Source organism: Artemia sp. Qi Xiang Cuo, chromosome 8 (assembly GCF_049724085.1).
Source record: "Artemia sp. Qi Xiang Cuo chromosome 8, ASM4972408v1, whole genome shotgun sequence".
NCBI classification, from domain to species: Eukaryota; Metazoa; Arthropoda; class Branchiopoda; order Anostraca; family Artemiidae; genus Artemia; species Artemia sp. Qi Xiang Cuo.
Genome location: NC_142801.1, coordinates 53,152,408 through 53,176,411, shown reverse-complemented (window position 1 = coordinate 53,176,411; position 24,004 = coordinate 53,152,408). Strand labels below are relative to the sequence as shown.

Here is a 24,004-nt window from a genome sequence, read left to right as displayed (position 1 = left end):
CTATATAAAGAGAGGACATATTACATTTCCTTATGTTTTAAGCAGTATATGTATACTTGGTAGCTCTTTTGCTTCTTTGTCAGAGCAAAAGAGTAACAGTTGGTATTAGTTTTATTGTTGTACTACATGAGAAAAACAACATTATGTGAGTCCCCTCACAAGCTCAAACTTTAGCGTCAGGGGTAATGGTGCTAAATTAGGTAATTACCCATTGTTTACTGATAGATTTTAGTAGAAAAGGCATGAATGTTCGCTCTTAATTATCTAATCAGTTTGGAACTCTTAGGGATCGTCTGCTAGGCCAAGGTATTCCAGATCCAAGAGTATACTCCTGCAATAACACTTGTTTCAGAGTGTATCAGAAAAGACTAAGTGCGCCTAGGATTCCAAAATATGTTGTCTGCAATATCTTGGCATAACATGGGGAGGGGGGGACAAGTGGACCTTAAATTCTTACCTGTGGGTTGCAATATCTTGGGAATAACTTGGGAGATAGAGTAGAAACTTTTAGGGAGCGCTGGGGAGAGGGTGGGCAAGAGGACTTAAAATTTTGTATTGATAGGGGAGCATCCAAATGTTAAAAGGTTAAAAATTTTGAGTCTTTAATTGCCTAAAAGTTTTGGCACTATAATCCACTTTAAAAATAGGATCTATTCATGGTGAAGTAATTATGTAAATTGGAAGACAATATGTGTACCTGTGTTATCAAGATATCATATCTGCAATGTCTTAGAACAGTTCGCGAGATTTAGTTGGAATTTTTATAGCTTAAGGATGGGGGTAAAGCTAACTTTAAACTTAGCATGTAGAAGAGGGGATCAGGAAAATGTTTGTTCTCAACCTGCCTAAAAATTTTTGCTTTATGACCTCCTGTAGAACTTGTAATCTATTCATGGTGAATTAGTATGATAAATCAGAAAGCTCTGCATAGGCCGAGGCTATCAAAATAGCATATCGACAACTTCTCGGGATTTAAATCAGTGCTTTTGTTTTTTCTTTTTCCAAGTCAGGCAAAAGGTCGCCTAAAATTGGTAGATTTGAATAAGATAATAAGAAAATCGGTAAATGTTTTTCTACAGTTTTTCTTGAATGTATTTTGAGTGCCAAATTAAACATTGTTCTCATCAGTATTAATAAGTCCTGGCTAAGTGGACGTGAGCTAGGTTGAAAATTCTTTGTCCAAGTGGCACGGGTTCGATCCATGGAGTGGCCAGTTATTTGGTTTGTGATGCGGGTCAGTGGTGTGACTCTGTAAGCCTATCCAGAGTCGATCCAGCTCTAAATGGGTACCAGGAGAAATCTGGGGAAGGTAAACAGGAAGGGTGTGCGAAAGCACAGGATGGCTGGCCCCCAGCCCCCCCCCCCCCCCCCATTGCACTTCCTGGCTGAAGGGCCAAGAAACGGAGATCAGTACTGCCGATTTGGACCTTAAGGGTCTAGTGTCGTCATACTTACTTACTTTTTTACTTTATTAACAAGCAGAATACGCTGCTGTGTCCCGTTTTCGGTTTCCTCAATAACTTTGTTCTGTGTTGTACAACCCTATTGAAATTTTGCCCTTTTACTTTTATCTGAAAAACTACTTTTTTAATTTGAAATCTTTCAGGGTTTGCAATTTAAGTCTAATGAGCCTGGGCTGTTTTCCTCAAATTAAAATAAAATAACTTGAAGTTTTCTGAATTTGATTAAACAGAACTTTGAAATCGGTAATAACTGGAATATCGATATTTATCAGTAGATCTAATTTTCGTTTATCTGATTTTTTTTTTTTTTTTTTTTTTTATCATGGGATCACACAGTAAATTGGTAGGTGCGGAAACACTGAATCCAGTTGAAACTTACGAGAGGCCTTGCAGATTTGAACTTTAGACATGGAGGGAGGGAGAAGAAGGGGCGCTAGACGTTTTTTGTCTCTTTATCCACCTAAACATCTTCCACTATTAGCCCCTATGGAACTTGGAATATATGCATAGTGAATGTGTCTGCAACGTATCGGAATGGCTTGAGGGATTGAGCTAGTGTTGGGATGGGCAATGAAAACTTGAAATCTTATGTTTGTGGGATTGATTGATGGGAGGCCAAAAAAAATCTCTTCTCTGTTCTGTCAAGAAAAAATTGCGGTATGAGGTCCCATGTTATGTCTTTTGAGTGTGTTCACCAAGGTGATTCGAAAGACTTTGGCATACATAGGTCATCAAAATGGCTTATCTGTAATATCTCAGGACTGGCTTGGGGAATCGAGCTGAAACTTCAAAGGAGTTTTAGTGAGGAGGGGGCGGACTTCAAATTTTGCGTTTGGGAGAGAGGATGAAAGGACTAGAAATAATATCTCCAAAATATTGATTTGCACAAAAATAGGTCAACAGTCTTTTCTGAAAATGTTGAAACTTATATTCGTAAGTGATTGGGTCAAGGCACTGTTAATTCAGATAATAAACTTTAAAAAAAATTGCTATGACTAAAAATGGGCCAAAACTGGTTTTTCTAATTGACTAGGACTATTTTTATAGAACGACTGTGGCTAAATAATATTTTTGTCTAGCCTAGAACAACAGACTAAAAAATTTGTGAATCCCTTAGATGGGCCATAAATTTCGTGTCTCCAAAATGCCTTTTTTGAAGATAACAAAACATGATAAATAAATAAGCTTTACAAGAATGTATCTAAACAAATAAATGAATACATCTAAACAGCCCATACAAAGATTATTTTAATAAAATGTTTAATTAAGACATGTGTATACTCGAGCGTTATCTACAGGATGGAGGTTAGAATGGGTTCTACCCCTATAGTAGACCAATAATTATGCAGTTTCTCAATCTGGATTATTAAAAATCTCCCTCCTCATCAACCCTGAATTTTATTTTTTAAATATTATTTAAAACTAGCACAAAATTATGGCTGATTAAACATTTTAACTGAACAGTCAAATTTTACTTAAATTTATTTTACAATCCAACATTTTAGTTATTAAGCAGAAACACTGAATTTCTTCTTTTTTATAAATATTCCTAAAATTAACCCGTAATAAAACTAGAGCGAATAGAAGCTAACATTTAAAATGTTTTCTAAAAAAAACTTTCTAAAAGTAAAGAGTCAAAATAAAACTTTAAAAAAACATTAATAAAGTTATGTAATAAGTCAAACAATTACTACTAATGAAACACAGAAAACTTTAAACGATGATAAATTACCACAAACTGTCTAGAGGCCAGGGTGCCATTTATGCTTTGCTAAAAATACAACATAGTCTAAACACTTTCTCTTTTGTTATAACATTATCATATTATACATTATAACATATTTATTATTTATAACATATTTAATACTTATAACATTATAACATTGAACAATAGTAAAATGCTGAGACTTTCATGAATTGATGTCAACAAATTCTAAATAAACAATCTAGTTTCGTTGTTTTACTCTGATTTGTAGTAAATTTGTACCCATACATTTCCTTCTGCTAAACGCGTTTCTCTCAAGCGTATAGAACATAAATTGCTAAACATTTGTCGGTTCCTCAATTAAAGATATTGTTTGAACAAACTAAAACCATACTGTTTGAAACACAAATCATTTTCAGTAAAGCGCAAATGCTGCTCTAGCCTTTAGATAGTTTAAGGGGATGTGGTAGCCTTGCTCTTATTTGGGATGATTTCTGCACTATTAGGTTTCATCTATTCGATTTTAATTTTTTTTTTTTAGATTTTATTAATTCAATTATAGTAATTTTTTGTTTTAAGTTTTATATTCAGCTTATTAATTAGCTTTATATCTGCTCGCTTCAGGTTTCAATGTGGTTCTTTACTTTCCTTTGAACAATATTTTTTAGCCTTTTTTAATTTTTAATTAGTATTAACAGGGTAAAAGCACACACACAAAAACACCAATAGAATAAGCAAAACACAGAACAAAACATTGAATGGAGCATAAAACATTGTAGAGTGTTGAGTTAATCTGTGATTACTGAGTTTGAGTTATGTACTGCTGTTCATCAAATAGTGAGGGTCCTCGTTAGCTCTCGGAGATCTTATTTCTGCAAATATGTTTGCATATTCCCCTTCCTTGCTATCTAGCATCTATAAGCATACTTCTGGGAGCTTGATTTTCAAGAGGGGTCCATATCCGGATATTCAAGGATCATAGGTTATATTTTCTCCACATTATTGGGGGGACAACTGCCCCCCTCCTTGGCCCTCCCAAACGACACTGTTGGTGCTTACTAATCTTTTTAGTCTTAGCACCCTCTCTTGATATGTGAGTAGAATGCTAATATTGAATTCTACGACCGCCATAGGACCATGTTATTCTACGACCGCCATAGGACCATGTTATTCTACGACCGCAATAGGACCATGCTATTCTACGACCGTACTAGGAATTCCCATGCTATTCTACGACCGCAATAGGACCATGCTATTTGCCGACCGCAATAGGACCATGCTATTTGCTTGGGGCCCTAGGAATTCCCATGCTATTTGCTTGAGGCCATAGGAACCACGTTCTATAGAGGTCCTAGGAGCCACTGAAATGTATCAAGTTGAATGAAATTTGTCTAGGCCATCCCTTAGGGCACTTTTCCCCTTTCAAAGAGATTTGCTTGGGGCCCTAGGAATTCCCATACTATTTGCTTGATGCTCTACACCTTTTCAAAGAGAGTCAGAACTCCCTCACACAGTTTGACGTAAACATTTTTTTTTAAAGTTGGCATGATATAATCTGGTCAAACATGTTTTGAGAGTATGCAGTTTATTATTAAAAAATTGGATGCTACCATCAGAATTGTTTGATTGACATTTAAAAAGGGGTAATGGGATTTGCGAATTGGAGTGTAGGATTTGCGAATTTGATCCTATTAAGGATTGACTTGAAATAAAAATTTTTAACGAGAAAAGGATGAAAAATGTTTTGGGGGAGATGGGGTGATTGTGTAATGTATAATACACAAGTGATGTTTGGACAGTGTTGTCAATTTAAAATAGTTTAACGTTATACTATACGAAGAAGTTGATACTAAGAGGGGTGTAGATGACAAGAAAAGAATGGTAATTACGAATATCTTTACTTCTTCGAAGTTCTCCGAATAATACATAAGTGGTGGGGTGATGGCAGAAGGATCTCTTAGAGTACTTATAGTGCTGTACGATGGGCCGAGCTGCTAGCGAAAACTCCGTGTGGATGAGTTGAAATAAAAAAATTTAGTCTCTTTAGGCTGTGTGTGTCTCTTTGGACTGTGTGTCTTTTTGGGTTGTTTGAGTCTTTTTGGTCTGTATGTGTCTCTTTGGCCTGTTTGAGTCTTTTTGGACTGTGTATGTCTCTTTCGGCTGTTTGTGTCTCTTTGGACTGTTTGTGTGTCTTGGGACTATGTACGTCTCTTTGAGGTGTTTGAGCCTTTTTGTTGTGTGTGTGTGTCTATGGGTTGTTTGTTTCTCTTAGGCCAGTTTGTGTCTATTTGGGCTAGGTTTGTCTCTTTGGGCTGTTTTAGTCTATTTGTTCTGTAAGTGTCTGTATGGGCGTTTTTTGTCTCTTTTGGATGTGTGTGTCTCTTTTGGCTTTGTGTGTCTCTTCGGGCTGTGTGTGTCTCTTTAGCCTGTGTGTGTCTCTTTGGACTGTGTGTGTCTCTTTAGGCTGTGTGTCTCTTTGGGCAGTTTGAATCTGTTTGGTCTGTGTGTGTCTCTTTGGGCTGTTTGTGTCGTTTTGGTCTGTGTATGTCTCTTTGGGCTATGTGCGTCTCTTTGGACCGTATGCGTCTCTTTGGGCTGTGGGTGTCTCCTTCCGATGTGTGTGTCTCTTTTGTCTGTGTGTGTCTCTTTGGACTGTGCGTCTTTTTTGGGTATTTGAGTCTTTTTGGTCTGTATGTGTCTCTTTGTGCTGTGTGTGTCTCTTTGGGCTGTTAGAGTCTTTTTGGACTGTGTATGTCTCTTTCGGCTGTTTGTGTCTCTTTGGACTGTGGATGTCTCTTTGGGCTGTGTGTGTCTCTTTGAGCTGTTTGAGTCATTTTGGTCTGTGTGTGTTTCTTTTGGCTGTTTGTGTCTCTTAGGACCGTGTGTGTCTCTGTGGGATATGTGTGTTTCTTTGGGCTGTTTGAATCTTTTTGGTCTGTATGTGTCTGTATGGACGTTTTGTGTCGCCTTTGGCTGTGTGTTTCTCTTTTGGCTGTTTGTCTCTATTAAATCGTTGTGTGTCTCTTTAGCCTGTGTGTGTCTCTTTGGGCTGGGTGTGTGTCTCTTTAGGCTGTGTGTCTCTTTGGGTAGTTTGAATCTTTTTGGTATGTGTGTGTCTCTTTTGGATGTTTGTGTCGTTTTGTGCTTTGTGTGTATCAGTTGGATGTGTGCGTCTCTTTGAGCCGTGTGCGTCTCTTTGGGCTGTATGTGTCTCTTTGGGCTGTAGGTGTCTCTTTGTGATGTGTGTGTAAGAGTTGGAATATTTCAGTAGTGTTTTGTCGTGGTTTACCTTGTCACAGTTACATTCTCTTGATTTTTCAAAGTTCATTTTGGATTTCTTTCCTTGAAATGCAAGAGTTAGAATATCTCAATAGTGTTTTTGTTATGGTTTACCTTGTCATAGTTACATTCTCTTGATTTTTCAAAGTTCATTTTGAATTTCTTTCGTTGAAATGCAAGAGTTGAAATATTTCATTAGTGTTTGTCATGTTTTGCCTTACCACAGTAACCTTCTCTTGATTTTTCAGAGTTCATTTTCAATTTTATTCATTGAAATGCAAGAGTTGGAATATTTCAGTAGGGTTACTTAGTGGTTTATCATCTTAAAGTTACAATCTCTTTATTTTTCAAAGTTCATTTTTGATTTATTTACTTGAAATACACAAGTTGGAATATTTCAGTAGTGTTTTGTTGTGGTTTACCATGTCACAGTTAATTGTAAGTAAGTAAGTGAGTAAGTAGGTAAGTAAGTAAGTAACAAACTCTTTCTTGAATTCACCTCTTAGATACACAATACAGAAATTAATTACAGGAAATTATGAAAACAAAAATTTAGACGGGTTTACGTGTACGCAGGTAACCCCGTCTAAATTTTTTTTTTCATACTTTCCTGAAATAAATTTCTATATTGTTTATCCAAGAGGTGAATTCAAGAAAGAGTTTGTTACTTACCAACTTACCTACTTACTCACTTACTTACTTACAATTTTTTCATAATGACATAATGACATATCCATGAACGGATGTTGATAAAGAATTTATTCATTCTGATTCCTAGGTTTTGTCAATGTTATTCCCATCGCCGCAGCGGGACCCGCTGCGCGTACGTAGGAAAGAAATTCAAAATGAACTTTGAAAAATCAAGAGAATGTAACTGTGACATGGTAAACCACGACAAAACACTACTGAAATATTCCAACTCTTACATTTCACGAAAGAAATTCAAAATGAATTTTGAAAAATCAAGAGAATGTAACTGTGACAAGGTAAAGGACAACAAAACACCACTGAAATATTCCAACTCTTGCATTTCAACGAAAGAAATCCAACATTAACTTTGAAAAGTCAAGAGAATGTAACTGTGACAAGGTAAAGCATAAAAAAACATATTTCAATGAAAGAAATCCAAAATGAACTTTGAAAAATCAAGAGAATGTAACTGTGAAACGGTAAACAACGACAAACACTACTGAATTATTCCAACTCTTGCATTTCAACGAAAGAAATTCAAGATGAACTTTGAAAAATCAAGAGAATGTCACTGTGAAAAGGTAAACCACGACAAAACACTACTGAAATATTCCAACTCTTTCATTTCGCGAAAGAAATTCAAAATGAACTTTGAAAAAATCAAGAGAATGTAACTGTGACAAGGTAAACAACGAGAAAAACACTACTGAAATATTCCAACTCTTGCATTTCAAAGAAAGCAATCCAAAATGAACTTTGAAAAATTAAAAGAATGTAACTGTGACAAGGTAAAGCACAACAAAACACTACTGAAATATTCACTCTCTTGCATTTCAACGAAAGAAATTCAAAATGAACTTTGAAAAAATTAAGAGAATGTAACTTTGACAAGGTAAAGCACAACAAAACACTACTGAAATATTCCAACTCTTGCATTTCAACGAAAGAAATCCAAAATGAACTTTGAAAAATTAAGAGAATTTAACTGTGACAAGGTAAGCCATGACAAAACACTACTGAAATAATCCAACTCTTGTATTTCAATGAAAGAAATTCAAAATGAACTTTGAAAAACCAAGAGAATGTAACATTGACAAGGTATACCACAACAAAACACTACTGAAATATTCCAACTCTTGCATTTCAACGAAAGAAATTCAAATGAACTTTGAAAAAATTAAGAGAATGTAACTTTGACAAGGTAAAGCACAACAAAAACTACTTAAATAATCCAACTCTTGCATTTCAATAAAAGCAACTAAAAACAAACTTTGAAAAATAAAGAGCATGTAACTTTGGCATTGTAAACCATGACAAAACACTGCTGAAATATTCCAACTCTTTCATTTCAATGAAAGAAATTCAAAATTAATTTTGAAAATTCAAGAGAATGTAACTGTGACAAGGTAAACAACGACAAAGCACTACTGAAATAATCCAACTCTTGCATTTAAATTAAATAAATTCAAAATTAACTTTTAAAAATAAAGAGAATGTGACTGTGACAAGGTACAACTCGACATCACACTAATGAAATATTCCAACTCTTGCATTTCAACGAAAGAAATCCAAAATGAGCTTTAGAAAATCAATAGAATGTAACTGTGATATGGTAAACCACGACAAAACACTACCGAAATATTCCAACCCTTGCATTTTAACGAAAGAAATCCAAAATGACCTTTGAAAAATCAAGAAAATGTAACTGTGACATGGTAAACCACGAAATAACACTACTGAAATATTCCAACTCCTAGATTTCAACGAAAGATATACCAAATTAACTTTAAAAATAAAGCGAATGTAATTGTGGAATGGTAAACCACAACAAAACACTACTGAAATATTTCAACTTGCATTTCAGTGAAAGAAATTCAAAATGAACTTTGAAAAATCAAGAGAGTGTAACTGTGGCAAGGTAAACCATGACAAAACACTAGTGAAATATTCCAACTCTTGTATTTCAACTAAAGAAATCCAAAATTAACTGTGACAAGGTAAACCATGACAAAAACACTTCTAAAATATTCCAACTCTTGCATTTCAACGAAAGAAATCCAAAATGAACTTTGAAAAATCAAGAAAATGTAACTGTGACAAGGTAAAGCACAACAAAACACTACTGAAATACTCCAACTCTTGCATTTCAACGAAAGAAATTCAAATGAACTTTGAAAAAATTAAGAGAATGTAACTTTGACATGGTAAAGCACAACAAAACACTACTGAAATATTCTAACTCTTGCATTTCAATGAAAGAAATTCAAAATTAACTTTGAAAAATTAAGAGAATTTAACTTTGACAAGGTAAACCATTACAAAACACTACTGAAATATTCCAACTCTTGCATTTCAATTAAAGAAATTCAAAATGAAGTTTGAAAAATCAAGAGAATGTAACTATGACATGGTAAACCACAACAAAACACTACTGAAATATTCCAACTCTTGCATTTCAATAACAGAAACTAAAACTTAAAATTGAGAAAATCATGAAAATGTAAATTTGACAAGATAAATCACAACAAAACACTACTGAAATATTCCAAATCCTGCATTTTATAAAAGAAATTAAAAATGAACTTTGAAAAATCAAGATAATTTAACAGTGACATTGTAATTCATGACAAAACACTACTAAAATAATAAAGCTCTTTCAGTATAACGAAAGAAATCCAAAATGAACAATTAAAAATCGAGAGTATGCAACAGTTACTAGTAAAAGCTCTACAAAACGCTACGGACTTAATCCAACCAAATATCTGCCACGTAAGAAAACCAAAATGGACAATAAAAAATTAGGAATTTGATACTGTGACAAGTTAAACAATGAGGAAACACTACTGAAATATTCCGACTCTTGCTTTTCACGAAAGAAATCCAAAATGAACTTTGAAAAATTAAGAGAATGTAACTGTGACATGGTAAACCACGACAACACACTACCGAAATATTCCAACTCTTGCATTTCAATAAAAGAAATCCAAAGTGAACTTTGAACAATTAAGATAACGTAACTGTGAAATGATAAAACACGACCAAAAGCTACTGAAATATTCAAACTCTTACATTTAAACGAAATAAATACAAAATAAACTTTGAAAAATCAAGAAAATATAACTGTGACAAGGTAAACCACAACTAAACCCTACTGAAATAATCCAACTCTTGCATTTCAACGAAAGAAATTCAAAATGAACTTTGAAAAATCAAGAGAATGTAACTGTGTCAAGGTAAACCATGACAAAACATTACTGAAATATTCCAACTCTTGCATTTCAACGAAAGAAATTCAAAATGAACTTTGAAAAAATCAAGAGAATGTAACTGTGACAAGGTAAACCACGACAAAAACACTACTGAAATATGCCAATTCTTGCATTTCAAGGAAAGAAATCAAAAATAAACTTTGAAAAATCAAGAGACTGTAGCTATGAAAAGATAAAGCATGACCAAACACTACTGAAATATTCCAACACTTGCATTTCAATGAAAGAAATTCAAAATTAACTTTTAAAAATCATGAGAATTTAACTGTGACACGGTAAACCACTACAAAACACTACTGAAATGATCCAACTCTTGCATTTCAATGAAAGAAATTCAAAATGAACTTTGAAAAATCAAAAGAATGTAACTGTGAAAAGGTAAACCACGACAAAACACTACTGAAATATTCCAACTCTTTCATTTAAAGTAAATCAATCCAAAAATGAAATTTAAAAAATCAAGAGAATGTAACTGTGATAAGGTAAACCACAACATTACACTACTGAAATAATCCAACTATTGCATTTCAATGAAAGAAATTACAAACGTACTTTGAAAAATAAAGAGAATTTAACTGTGACAAGGTAAACCATGACAAAACACTACTGTAATATTCCAACTCTTGTATTTCAATGAAAGAAATTCAAAATGAACTTTGAAAAATCAAGAGAATGTAACTATGACATGGAAAACCACGACAAAACACTACTGAAATAATCTAACTCTTTCATTTCAATGAAAGAAATAACATAGTAAATTTGAAAAATTATTAGAAGGTATCTTTAAGAAGTTAAGCCATGAAAAAACACTACTTAGATATTCTGACAGCTTCATTTCAATGGAAGATTTCCAGAATTAAAATTGAAAAATTAATAAAATGTAACTGCAATATGTTCAAGCATAATACAACACTATCGAAATATTGCAAATCTTACATTTCAACGTAAGAAATCCAAAATTAACTTTCAAAAATCAAGAGAATGTAACTGTTAGATGGTAAACCATGACAAAACGATACTGAAATATTCCAACTCCTGCCTTTCAAGAAACGATATCCAAAATTAACTTTGAAAAATTAAGAAAGTATAACTATGACATGGTAAACCATGACAAAAAACTACTGAAATATTCCAACTCTTGCATTTCAAGGAAAGAAATACAAAATGAACTTTGAAAAATCAAGAGAATGTAACTGTGGCAAGGTAAACCATGACAAAACACTACTGAAATATTCCAACTCTTGCATTTCAAGAAAGAAATTCAAAATGAACTTTGAAAAAATCAAGAGAATGTAACTGTGACAAGGTAAACCACGACAAAAACACTAGTGAAATATCCAAACTCTTGCATTTCAAGGAAAGAAATCAAAATTGAACTTTGAAAAATCAGGAGACTGCAGCAATGAAAAGGTAAAGCATAACAAAACACTACTGAAATATTCCAACACTTGCATTTCAAAGAAAGAAATTCAAAATGAACTTTGAAAAATCATGAGAATTCAACTGTGATACGGTAAACCACGACAAAGCACTACTGAAATGATCCAACTCTTGTATTTCAATGAAAGAAATTCAAAATGAACTTTGAAAAATCATGAGAATGTAACTGTGACAAGGTAAACCACGACAAAACACTACTGAAATAAGCCAACTCTTGCATTTCAACGAAAGAAATCCAAAAATGAACTTTGAAAAATCAAGAGAATGTAACTGTGACAACGTAAACCACGATAAATCACTAATGAAATATTCAAAATCTTGAATTTCAAAGAAAGAAATTCAAAACGAACTTTGAAAAATATAGAGAATTTAACTTTGACAAGGTAAACCATGACAAAACATTACTAAAGTATTCCAACTCTTGTATTTCAACGAATGAAAATCATAATGAAATTTGAAAAATCAAGAGAATGTAACTGTGATAAGGTAAACAATGACAAAGCACTACTGAAATAATCTAAGTCTTGCATTTCAAAGAAAGAAATTAAAAATGAACTTTGAAAAATTAAGAGTATGTAACTGTGACATGGTAAACCATGAAAAAACACTACTGAAATATTCCAACTCTTTCATTTCAATGAAAGAAATCCAACATGAACTTTGAAAAATCATGAGAATGTAACTGTGACATGGTAAACCACGACAAAACACTACCGAAATATTCCAACTCTTGCATTTCAACGAAAGAAATCCAAAATGAACTTTGAAAAATCAAGAGAATGTAACTGTGAGAAGGTAAACCATAACAAAATACTACTGAAATATTCCAACTCTTGCATTTCAACGAAAGAAATCCAAAATGATCTTTGAAAAATCAAGAAAATGTAACTGCGACAAGGTAAACCATAACAAAACACTACTGAAATGATCCAACTCTTGCATTTCAACGAAAGAAATTCAAAATAAACTTTGAAAAAACAAGAGAATGTAAGTCTGTCAAGGTAAACCACGACAAAACACTACTGAAATATTCCAACTCTTGCATTTCAACGAAAGAAATTCAAAATGAACTGTGACAAGGTAAACCATGACAAAACACTACTGAAATATTCCAACTCGTGCATTTCAATGAAAGAAATTCAAAATGAACTTTGAAAAATCAAGAGAATGTAACTCTGGCAAGGTAAACCACGACAAAACACTATTGAAATATTCAAACTCTTGTATTTCAATGAAAGAAATTCAAATTAACTTTGAAAAAATTAAGAGAATGTAACTGTGACTACATAAATCACAACAACAACTACTGAAATATTCCAAATCTTGTATTTCAAGGAAAGAAATCAAAAATGAACTTTGAAAATTTAGAGAATTTAACTGTGACAAGGTAAACCATGACAGAACACTACTGAAATATTCCAACTCTTGCATTTCAATGAAAGAAATTCAAAATGAACTTTGAAAAATCAAGAGAATGTAACTGTGACAAGGTAAAGCACAACAAAGCACTACTGAAATATTCCAACTCTTGCATTTCAATGAAAGAAACTAAAACTTAACTCTGAGAAAATTAAGAAAATATAACTTTGACAAGGTAAATCACAACAAAAAGTACTGAGATATTCCAACTATTACAATTCAATAAAACAAATTCAAAATGTACTTTGAAAAATTAAGAGAATGTAACTGTGATAATGTAAACCCTGACAAAACACTACTGAAATGTTCCAACTCTTGCATTTCAATGAAAGAAATTCAAAATGAACTTTGAAAAATAAAGAGAATATAACTTTCACAAGGTAAACCAAGACAAAACACTACTGAAATAATCCAACTCTTGCATTTCAACGAAAGAAATTCAAGATCAACTTTGAAAATTCAATAGAATGTAAGTGTGACACGGTAGACCACAAGAAAACACTACTAAAATATTTCAACTCTTGCATTTAAAGTAAAGAAATTCAAGAAGAACTTTGAAAAATCAAGAGAATGTAACTGTGACATGGTAAACCACGACAAAACACTACTGAAATATTCCAACTTGCGTTTCAATGAAAGAAATCCAAACTTAAATTTGAAAAATCAAGAGAGTGTAACTGTGGCATGGTAAACCATGACAAAACACTACTGAAATATTCCAACTCTTGCATTTCAACGAAAGAAATTCAAAATGAACTTTGACAAGGTAAACCATGACAAAACACTACTGAAATATTCCAACTCTTGCATTTCAATGAAAGTATTTCAAAATGAACTTTGAAAAATCAAGAGAATGTAACTGTGACAAGGTAAAGCACAACAAAGCACTACTGAAATATTCAAACTCTTGCATTTCAACGAAAGAAATTCAAAATGAACTTTGAAAAATTAAGAGAATGTAACTTTGACATGGTAAAGCACAACAAAACACTACTGAAATATTCTAACTCTTGCATTTCAATGAAAGAAATTCAAAATTAACTTTGAAAAATTAAGAGAATGTAACTGTGACAAGGTAAACCACGACAAAACACTACTGAAATATTCCAACTCTTGCATTTCAATTAAAGAAATTCAAAATGAACTTTGAAAAATCAAGAGAATGTAACTGTGACAAGGTAAAGCACAACAAAACACTACTGAAATATTCCAACTCTTGCATTTAAATAACATAAACTAAAACTTAACTTTGAAAAAATTAAGAAAATTTAACTTTGACAATATAAATCACAACAACAACTACTGAAATATTCCTACTCCTACATTTCAATGAAACAAATCAAAAATGAACTTTGAAAAATTAAGAGAATTTAACTGTGACAAGGTAAACCATGACATAAAACTAGTTGTCTAATCCAATACTTGCTTTAAATTGTAAGATTACCAAAATGAGCTTTTAAAAATTATGAGGAATTAACAGTAATTAGGAGCAGCACGCTAAAGCACAGCATAAATAATTCAGCACAGGAATATCCTCGTCCGAAATCCAAAATGAGCTTAGTTCTTACTAGAACATGTAACTGTGACAAGTTAAACAACGACAAGTCACAAATTAAATATTCAAGCTATTGCTTTTCAACGAAAGAAATTCAAAATTCACTTTGAAAAATTAAGAGAATGTACCTTTGAAATTTTAAACCATAACAAAACACTACCGAAATATTCCAGCAGTTGCATTTCAACGAAAGAAATCCAAAATGAACTTTGAAAAATCAAGAGAATGTAACTGTGACATGGTAAACCATGACAAAACAATACTGAAATATTCAAACTCTTGCCTTACAACAAAAGAAATACAAAATGAACATTTAAAAATCAAGAGAATGTAACTGTGACATGGTAAACCACGACAAAACACTACTTAAATATTCCAACTCTTGCATTTCAATGAAAGAAATTTTCAAAATGAACTTTGAACAATCAAAAGAATGTAATTGTGACAAGGTAAACCATGACAAAACACTACTGAAATATTCCAACTCTTGCATTTCAAGGAAAGAAATCCAAAATTAACTTTAAAAAATCAACAGAATGTAACTGTGACAAGGTAAACCACGACAAAAACACTACTGAAATATTCTAACTCTTGTATTTCAATGAAAGAAATTAAAAATTAACTTTTAAATATCAAGAGAATGTAACTGTGACAAGGTAAACCACGCCAAAACACTACTGAAATATTCCAACTCTTGCATTTCAATGAAAGAAATTCAAAATGAACTTTTAAAAATCAAGAGAATTTAACATATACTTGTTAAAAAATAGAATACAACTAGTGCAATATTCCTAATAGTGCTTTACATTTAAAGAAATTAGAACTGGACTATGAATAATTAAGGTAAAGCAAGTGTGACATGGCAATGAATGACAAAACCAACCTGAAATAATCCAACTAATTCATGTCCACGGTTGATATCCAAAAATGATCTTTGAAAAATCATGAGACTGTAACTGTGACAAGGTAAACCACAAAAAAACACTACTTAAATATTCCAACTCTTGCATTTCAATGAAAGTAATTCAAAATGAACTTTGAAAAATTAAGAGAATTTAACTGCGACAAGGTAAACCATGACAAAACACTACTGAAATATTCAAACTCTTGCATTTCAAGGAAAGAAATACAAAATGAACTTTGAAAAATCAAGAAAATGTAACTGTGACAAGGTAAACCACGACACAACTCTACTGAAATAATCCAACTCTTTCATTTGAACGAAAGAAATCCAAAATGAACTTTTAAAAATTAATAGAATTTAACTGTAACAAGGTAAACCACAACAAAACACTACTGAAATATTCCAACTCTTGTATTTCAATGAAATAAATTCAAAATTAACTTTGAAAAATTATGAGAATGTAACTGTGACAAGATAAACCACAACTATAACTACTGAAATATTCCAACTCCTGCATTTCAAGGAAAGAAATCACAAATGAAATTTGAAAAATCAAGAGAATTTAACTGTGGCACGGTAAACCATGACAAAACACTACTGAAATATTCCAACTATTGCATTTCAATGAAAGAAATCCAAAATGAACTGTGACAAGGTAAACCATGACAAAACACTACTGAAATATTCCAACTCTTGCATTTCAATGAAAGAAATCCAAAATGAACTTTGAAAAATCAATAGAATGTAACTGTGATAAGGTAAACAATGACAAAACACTACTGAAATATACAAGATTTCTCACTTCACGACTTATGTCAACGAAGAACCTTTAAACATCATTAAAATGTAACATTTTCATGAAATCACAACAAACCACTAATAATATAATCCAATTTTTAAATAGCAACGAGAAAAATACAAAATGAACATTGAAAAATAAATAGAATATAAATGTGACATGGTAAACCACGACAAAACACTAATGAAATATTCCAACTCTTGCATTTCAATGAAAGAAATTCAAAATGAATTTTGAAAAATCAAGAGAATGTTACTGTGATAATGCTAACCGCGACAAAAAATTATTGAAATAATCCAACTAATGCATTTCAACGAAAGAAATCAAAAATGAACTTTGAAAAAATCAAGATAATGTAACTGTGACAAGGTAAACCACGACAAAAACACTACTGAAATATTCCAACTCTTGCATTTCAACGAAAGAAATCAAAAATGAACTTTGAAAAATCAAGAGAATGTAGCTGTGAAAAGGTAAACCATGACAAAACACTACTGAAATATTCCAACTCTTGCATTTCAATGAAAGAAATTCAAAATGACCTTTTAAAAATTAAGAGAATTTAACTATGACAATGTAAAACATGACAAAACACTACTAAAATAATCCAATTCTTGTATTTCAATTAGTGAAATCAGAATCTAACTTTGAATCATAAAGAGAATGCATGTTATATATGGTAAACAATAAAGAGATCTTACTGAAAAAATCATGATGGTGAATTTCAGCAATGGAAATCCAAAATGAAATTTGAAAAATCATGAGATAGTAACTGTAACAAGGTAAACCACAACAAAACAATAATGAAATATCCCAAATCTATCAATTCAATTAACGAAATTTAAAATGAAGTTTGAAAATCAAGAGAATGTAACTGTGGCAAGGTAAGCCATTACAAAACACTGTTAATATATTCAAAATCTTGTATTCCAGGGTAAGAAATTCTAAATGAACTTTGAAAATTCAAGAGAATGTAACTGTGACAAGGTAAACCACGACACAACACAACTGAAATAATCCAAATCTTGCATTTCAATTAAAGAAATTCAAAATTAAATTTGAAAAATCAAGAGAATTTAACTGTGACAAGGTAAACCTTGACAAAACACTACTGAAATATTCCAACTCTTGCATTTCAACGATAGAAATTCAAAATTAGAATTGAAAAAATCATGAGAATGAAACTGTGACAATGAAAAGCACAACAACAAGAAATTAAATTTTCCAAATAGTTAAATTCAATGAAATAAACTAAATATGAACTGTGAAAAATTTAGATAATGAAACTGTGACAATGTAAACCACTAAAATAAATTACTAAAATGTTCTAACTCATGCATTTCAATGAAAGAAATCCAAAATGAACTTTGAAAAGGTAAAGCATAACAAAACACTTCTGAAATCATAAAGCTATCTCATTTGAATGAAAGATATCCAAAATGAACATTGAAAAATCATGAGAATGTCACAGAGGAAAGGCTCAGCACGAAAAAGCACGACTGATATATAAAAACTCGTTCGTTTAAACAAAAGCAATTAAAAATTTAAATTGAAAAAATTAAGAGAATGTGATTTTGAAACGGTAAAGCACAACAAAACAGTGATGACATAATCCAACTCTTGCATTTCAATAAAACAAATCCAAAATGAACTTTGAAAAATTAAGAGAATGTAACTTTGACAAGATAAATCATGACAAAACACTACTAAAATATTCCAACTCTTGCATTTCAATGAAAGAAATTCAAAATGAACTTTGAAAAATCAAGAGAATGTAACTGTGACAAGGTAAAGCACGACAAAACACTACTGAAATATTCTAACTCTTGCATTTAAACGAAAAAAAATTAAAATTAACTTTGAAAAAATTATGAAAATGTAACTTTGATAAGATAAAGCACAACAACACACTACTGAAATAATCCTAATCTAGCAATTCAATAAAAGAAATTACAAACGAACTTTGGAAAATAAAGAGAATTTAACTGTGACAAGGTAAACCATGACAAAACATTACTGAAATATTCCAACTCTTGCATTTCAATGAAAGAAATTCAAAATGAACTTTGAAAAATCAAGAGAATGTAACTGTGACAAGGTAAACCACGACACAACACAACTGAAATAATCCAACTCTTGTATATAAATGAAAGAAATTAAAAATCAACTTTGAAAAATCAATATAATGTAACTGTGACAAGGTAAACCATGACAAAACACAACCGAAATATTCCAACTCTTGCATTTAAACGAAAGAAATCCAAAATGAACTTTGAAAAATTAAGAGAATGTAACTGCGCCATGGTAAACCACGACAAAACACTACTGAAATATTCCAACTCTTGCATTTCAACGAAATAAATTAAAAAAGAACTTGTAAAGATCATTAGAATATAACTTTGACAGAGCAAATCACAAAAAAACACTACTGAAACACTCCAAATCTTGCAATTCAATGACAGAAATTCAAAATGCACTTTCAAAAATCAAGAATATGTAACTGTGATAAGGTAAACCATAACAAAAACACTACTGAAATATTCCAACTCTTGCATTTTAAGGAAAGAAATCCAAAATAAACTTTTAAATATCAAGAGAATGTAACTGTGACAAGGTAAACCACGACAAAACACTACTGAAATATTCCAACTCTTACACACACATCACAAAGAGACACCTGCAGCCCAAAGAGACACATACAGCCCAAAGAGACGCACACGGCTCAAAAAGACGCACACTTCCAACAGAGACACACAAAGCCCAAAACGACACAAACATCCAAAAGAGACACACACAGACCAAAAAGATTCAAACTACCCAAAGAGACACACAGCCTAAAGAGACACACACACAGCCCAAAGAGACACACACAGGCTAAAGAGACACACAAAGCCCAAAGAGACACACACAGCCCAAAGAGACAAAAAACGCCCATACAGACACATACAGAGCAAAAAGATTCAAACAGCCCTAAGAGACACACATATCCAAAAGAGACACACACTGTCCTAAGAGACACAAACAGCCAAAAGATACACACACAGACCAAAATGACTCAAACAGCTCAAAGAGACACACACAGCCCAAAGAGACATCCACAGACCAAAGAGACACAAATAGCCAAAAGAGACACACACAGACCAAAAAGATTCAAACAGCTCAAAGAGACACACATAGCCCAAAGAGACACATACAGACCAAAAAGACTCAAACACCCCAAAAAGATACACAGTCCAAAGAGACACACACAGCATAAAGAGACACACACATCGCAAAGAGACACCCACAGCTCAAAGAGACGCATACAGCCCAAAGAGACGCACACGGCCCAAAGAAACTCACACATCCAACATAGACACAAACAGCTCAAAACGACACACACATCCAAAAGAGACACACACACACCAAACAAAATTCCAATCCCCCAAAGAAACATACATCCAAAAGAGGCACACAAATCCCAAATAGACACACACAGGACAAAGAGACAAAAAAAGCCCGAAGAGAAAAACAACGCCAAAATATACAGTCATATCCCAAATAGACAAAAAACACCCATACAGACACATACAGACCAAAAAGATTCAAACAGCCCAAAAAGACACACATAGCCCAAAGAGACACACACGGCCCTAAGAGACACAAACAGCCAAAAGACTCACACACAGACCAAAATGACTCAAAAGCCCAAAGAGACACACAGCCCAAAGAAACACAAACAGTCCAAAGAGACACAAACAGCCGAAAGAGACATACACAGTCCAAAAAAGACACAAACAGCCCAAAGAGACACACATAGCCCAAAGAGACACATACAGACCAAAAAGACTCAAGCACCCCAAAAAGACACACAGTCCAAAGAGACACACACAGCCCAAAGAGACAAACACAGACAAAAAAAAACTCAAACAGCCTAAAGAGACTAAAATTTTTTATTTCAACTCATCCACACGGAGTTTTCGCTAGCAGCTCGGCCCATCGTACAGTACACAATCACCCCATAACCTCCAAAACACTTTTCAGCCATTTCTTGTTAAAAAATTTTATTTCAAGTCAATCCTTAATAGGATCAAGTTCGCAAATCCTACACTCCAATTCGCAAATCCCATTACCCCTTTTTAAATGTCAATCAAACAATTCTGATTGTAGCATCCAATTTTTTAATAATAAACTGCATACTCTCAAAACATGTTTAACAACATTATATCATGCCAACTTTAAAAAAAAATATCTACGTCAAACTGTGTGAGGGAGTTCTGACTCTCTTTGAAAAGGTGTAGAGCATCAAGCAAATAGTATGGGAATTCCTAGGGCCTCAAGCAAATCTCTTAGAAAAGTCATAACTGCACTAAGGGATGGCCTATATAAATTTCATTCAACTTGATAAATTTCAGTGGCTCTTAGGACCCCTGTAGAACATGGTTCGTATGGTCCAAGGCAAATAGAAAGGGAATTCCACGGCCCTGAAGCAAATAGCATGGTCCTATTGCGGTCGGCAAAAAGCATGGTCCTATTGCGGTCGTAGAATAACATGGTAATTCCTAGTGCGGTCGTAGAATAACATGGTCCTATGGCGGTCGTAGAATAACATGGTCCTATGGCGGTCGTAGATTTCAATATTAGTATTCTACTTATGTGTTTCATAGGTTCTCAAGGTGCTTTCCCTACCGAACCTTTTGTCACTCGTTGGTCTCAGTAGTTTGAAAACCTAATAACCCCTATCTTCTTATTGTTTAGTATTGCTACAGGTGATATTACTTTCTTTCAGGTGAACTCTTCTTCGTGTTATAAAGCTAGATACTGAAACAGTAGGTTTTCTCGAAAAATTTCTAGTTCTTCCGTGAGGATCTTTACCATGTACCGTAATTTCAATTTAGTGCTCCAGCTCCCAATATTGTAAAGGTTTCTGAAAATTCACCTTTGATAGCTGAAGCAGCTGACAGGGAAAAAATGCTGAATTCAAGGATGATCCTTGTAGAACTCCAATACTTTTTAGAGTTTGCTTGTACATTTTTCCATTTTCTTTAACCAAGAAAAGATGGTCTTTTAAAAGCCTGTTTAAGACCATTATTAGATCCTTTGCAAAAAGGAGTTAGCACATTATTTTGTACAGCTTTTGTATTTGTGATATAGTTAAGACTACTACTTCATGACCCACAAATATTCCCACTAGCTACCTCTCTTTCTTTTATGCGGTTTTTCCTTAAAGAGTAATGTATCTCCAATGTATTATTTTTTCCCTGCCATTCGGTAAGGTAACCTTGATAGGGGTTCAATCAATCAGATATCAGAAATTCTAGTGCCATTTTTATTGTTGAAAGTATTCAGAGGGCAACAACCCCTCCCCCCTCCCTCGAACCATTTTTGCCCCCTGGGCTTGCCTTAACCCTTCATGAAATGGCAAATTTTCATATAGCCATTTCGTTTAATAGCTGAACAATCCAATAAATATGCTTTTGGGGATGACACGACCTATGCAGTCTCAGGGCAAGGCCTCTCAATTGAAAAATCACAAATTGTTCGCAGATAGGTTTTATAGTAGACTAAAGGTGGTTATATGTTTCATGGTTGTACAATTAGCTTGAAACTTTCGGGGAATACCCTTCGGGCCCAGGGGACCTCAAGTTTTCCTTAGGAGGGATGTTAGGGGGAACGAAAATCTGTGAAGATAATTTTTGTCTCTGATCTGCTTAAAAGTCATATCCGTAACTCATCAGACCCAGGAAACTAATTTTAGGTTGGTGAAATGGGTATTTTTAGTCCATTCAAAGACTAACAAAACTTTTTTCTGATCAGTCTGTAAGTATTATTCTTATATTACTTGGCCATGGGCTTAACATACACAAAAAAAAACGAAAAAAGACCAACAGATTTTGTTTTTCAAATGACTGTAAATGAGATTTTGATATTTGGAATAAAATTTAATGGAAGCTCATGGTTGTGAACAAAAGCCCCTGAAGATGGTCCAAAAGTTGTTTTTCTCATTGTCTATGGCCAAGGGAAACCCAATGCTCTGAGAAACTTAGCTTGTGAGCATAGGCTTCCCCACCTTCTCTTTCTGAAAGTGGTAACAAAAAGTTCTGAACGGTTTGAAAGTCTTGAACGTTGTCCCTTGTTTAAGGAGACAGCTTACGAAAAAAAATTATATTGGACCCCCCCCCCAAAAAAAAAAAAGAAAAGAAAAAGTAAAAGAGCTCTGAGAAAGGACTAAGATTGCTAGTTATAGCCTTAAATCCTTGGATCAAGTGCCCAAGGATTTAAGGATATCTGACTGTTTTAATGTTACTGTATACTTTTACTTTTCTTTTACAGAAATTAGAAAGGCTTCAAAAAGTAAATGTATAGCATCTGAGGGAGTATTGGCTGCTGATCGGATTCTTATACCAAAAACCTCGGCAAACAAGACAAAACCAACAACACCCGCTGAAACAGTTGAAGACGTTACGAAAAGTGTGAATAAACTGGACATCGACGATAGAAATACAGACAAATTTAAAAAGATAAGGAACTTGAGGAAAAAATTAAAAGAAATTGAAAATCTTGATCAGAAAATAAAAAGTGGAGAACTGGTGAATCCTGATCCAGACCAATTGAATAAGGTATCAAGAAGGAATGAAGTAATTGAGGAACTTAAAGGTCTTGAAGATTCGTAACACTTTGGGTGATCTGTGGTTTCAGAAGCCAAATTGAGAAGGTCTATGAAACATTCAAGAACGCACAATAATAATCTAATTTGTAGTGTACCAGTCAACTGGTGAAAAATCTTGTTTCTAGTTTTGGGATCTTATGTTGTTGTGTTTTTTTTTCATTTTTGAGACTTAACATTATTGTTAAGGGTCCTTGGGCTAAAATTACATGCAATTAAAACAGGGAATTGGTCAGTTTGCCATCTGAATGGCTCGTATTGGAATAAAGTATCTTGATGTCTCATTTGATTTGCCTATTGCCACTTTTTGTTTATTTACTGAATATTAACGTTATTGTCTTTACATAGTCTCTCTAACCTAAAACTGAATTTATTAGCACTGTTTATGATGTTTAAGTTCAATTTATGAGTCCTGTCGATAATTGCTATAACAAAACTGCCTTTTCATTATAACCAAAAGAAAATATTATATCAAACGAAACCTTTAGGACCTAGGTATGGGCTAAAGTATTTTTTTTAGATATTCTTGACGTTCATCATAGATTATTAATTTAGAGGGATACAAAACTAAGCCAGCTAACAGTATTTACAACATAAACAGGGCAATCTAGTTTTATCGGCATATAACCTTTTCAATAGTATCCTTGTGTCGACATGCTACTAACCACCAGAATACTTTTGTTTAGCGTATATATATTTTTTTTCAGTTCCTAATCTTCTGAAATATTTTGTTGTCATAGTTTCAGGGAAAAGATTAATGCCATGCAAATATCTGGTATGTCACAATGTTCTAAATAATTTCTTAGTCCACGTTGCCTTTCTATTTACAACTAAA

The 24,004-nt window shown here is 33.0% G+C and overlaps 1 protein-coding gene across 1 annotated transcript in view; it reads left to right on the top strand.

The window, feature by feature from the left end:
- Nucleotides 1-23,453, top strand: part of Pym (partner of Y14 and mago) — a 38,077-nt gene extending 14,624 nt beyond the window's left edge. The window contains exon 3 of the mRNA XM_089093587.1: nt 22,836-23,453. Coding sequence (XP_088949713.1) covers nt 22,836-23,176 — 341 coding nt within the window. The 3' untranslated portion in view covers nt 23,177-23,453. The remainder of the gene's footprint in view (nt 1-22,835) is intronic.
- Nucleotides 23,454-24,004: the final 551 nt, after the last annotated feature.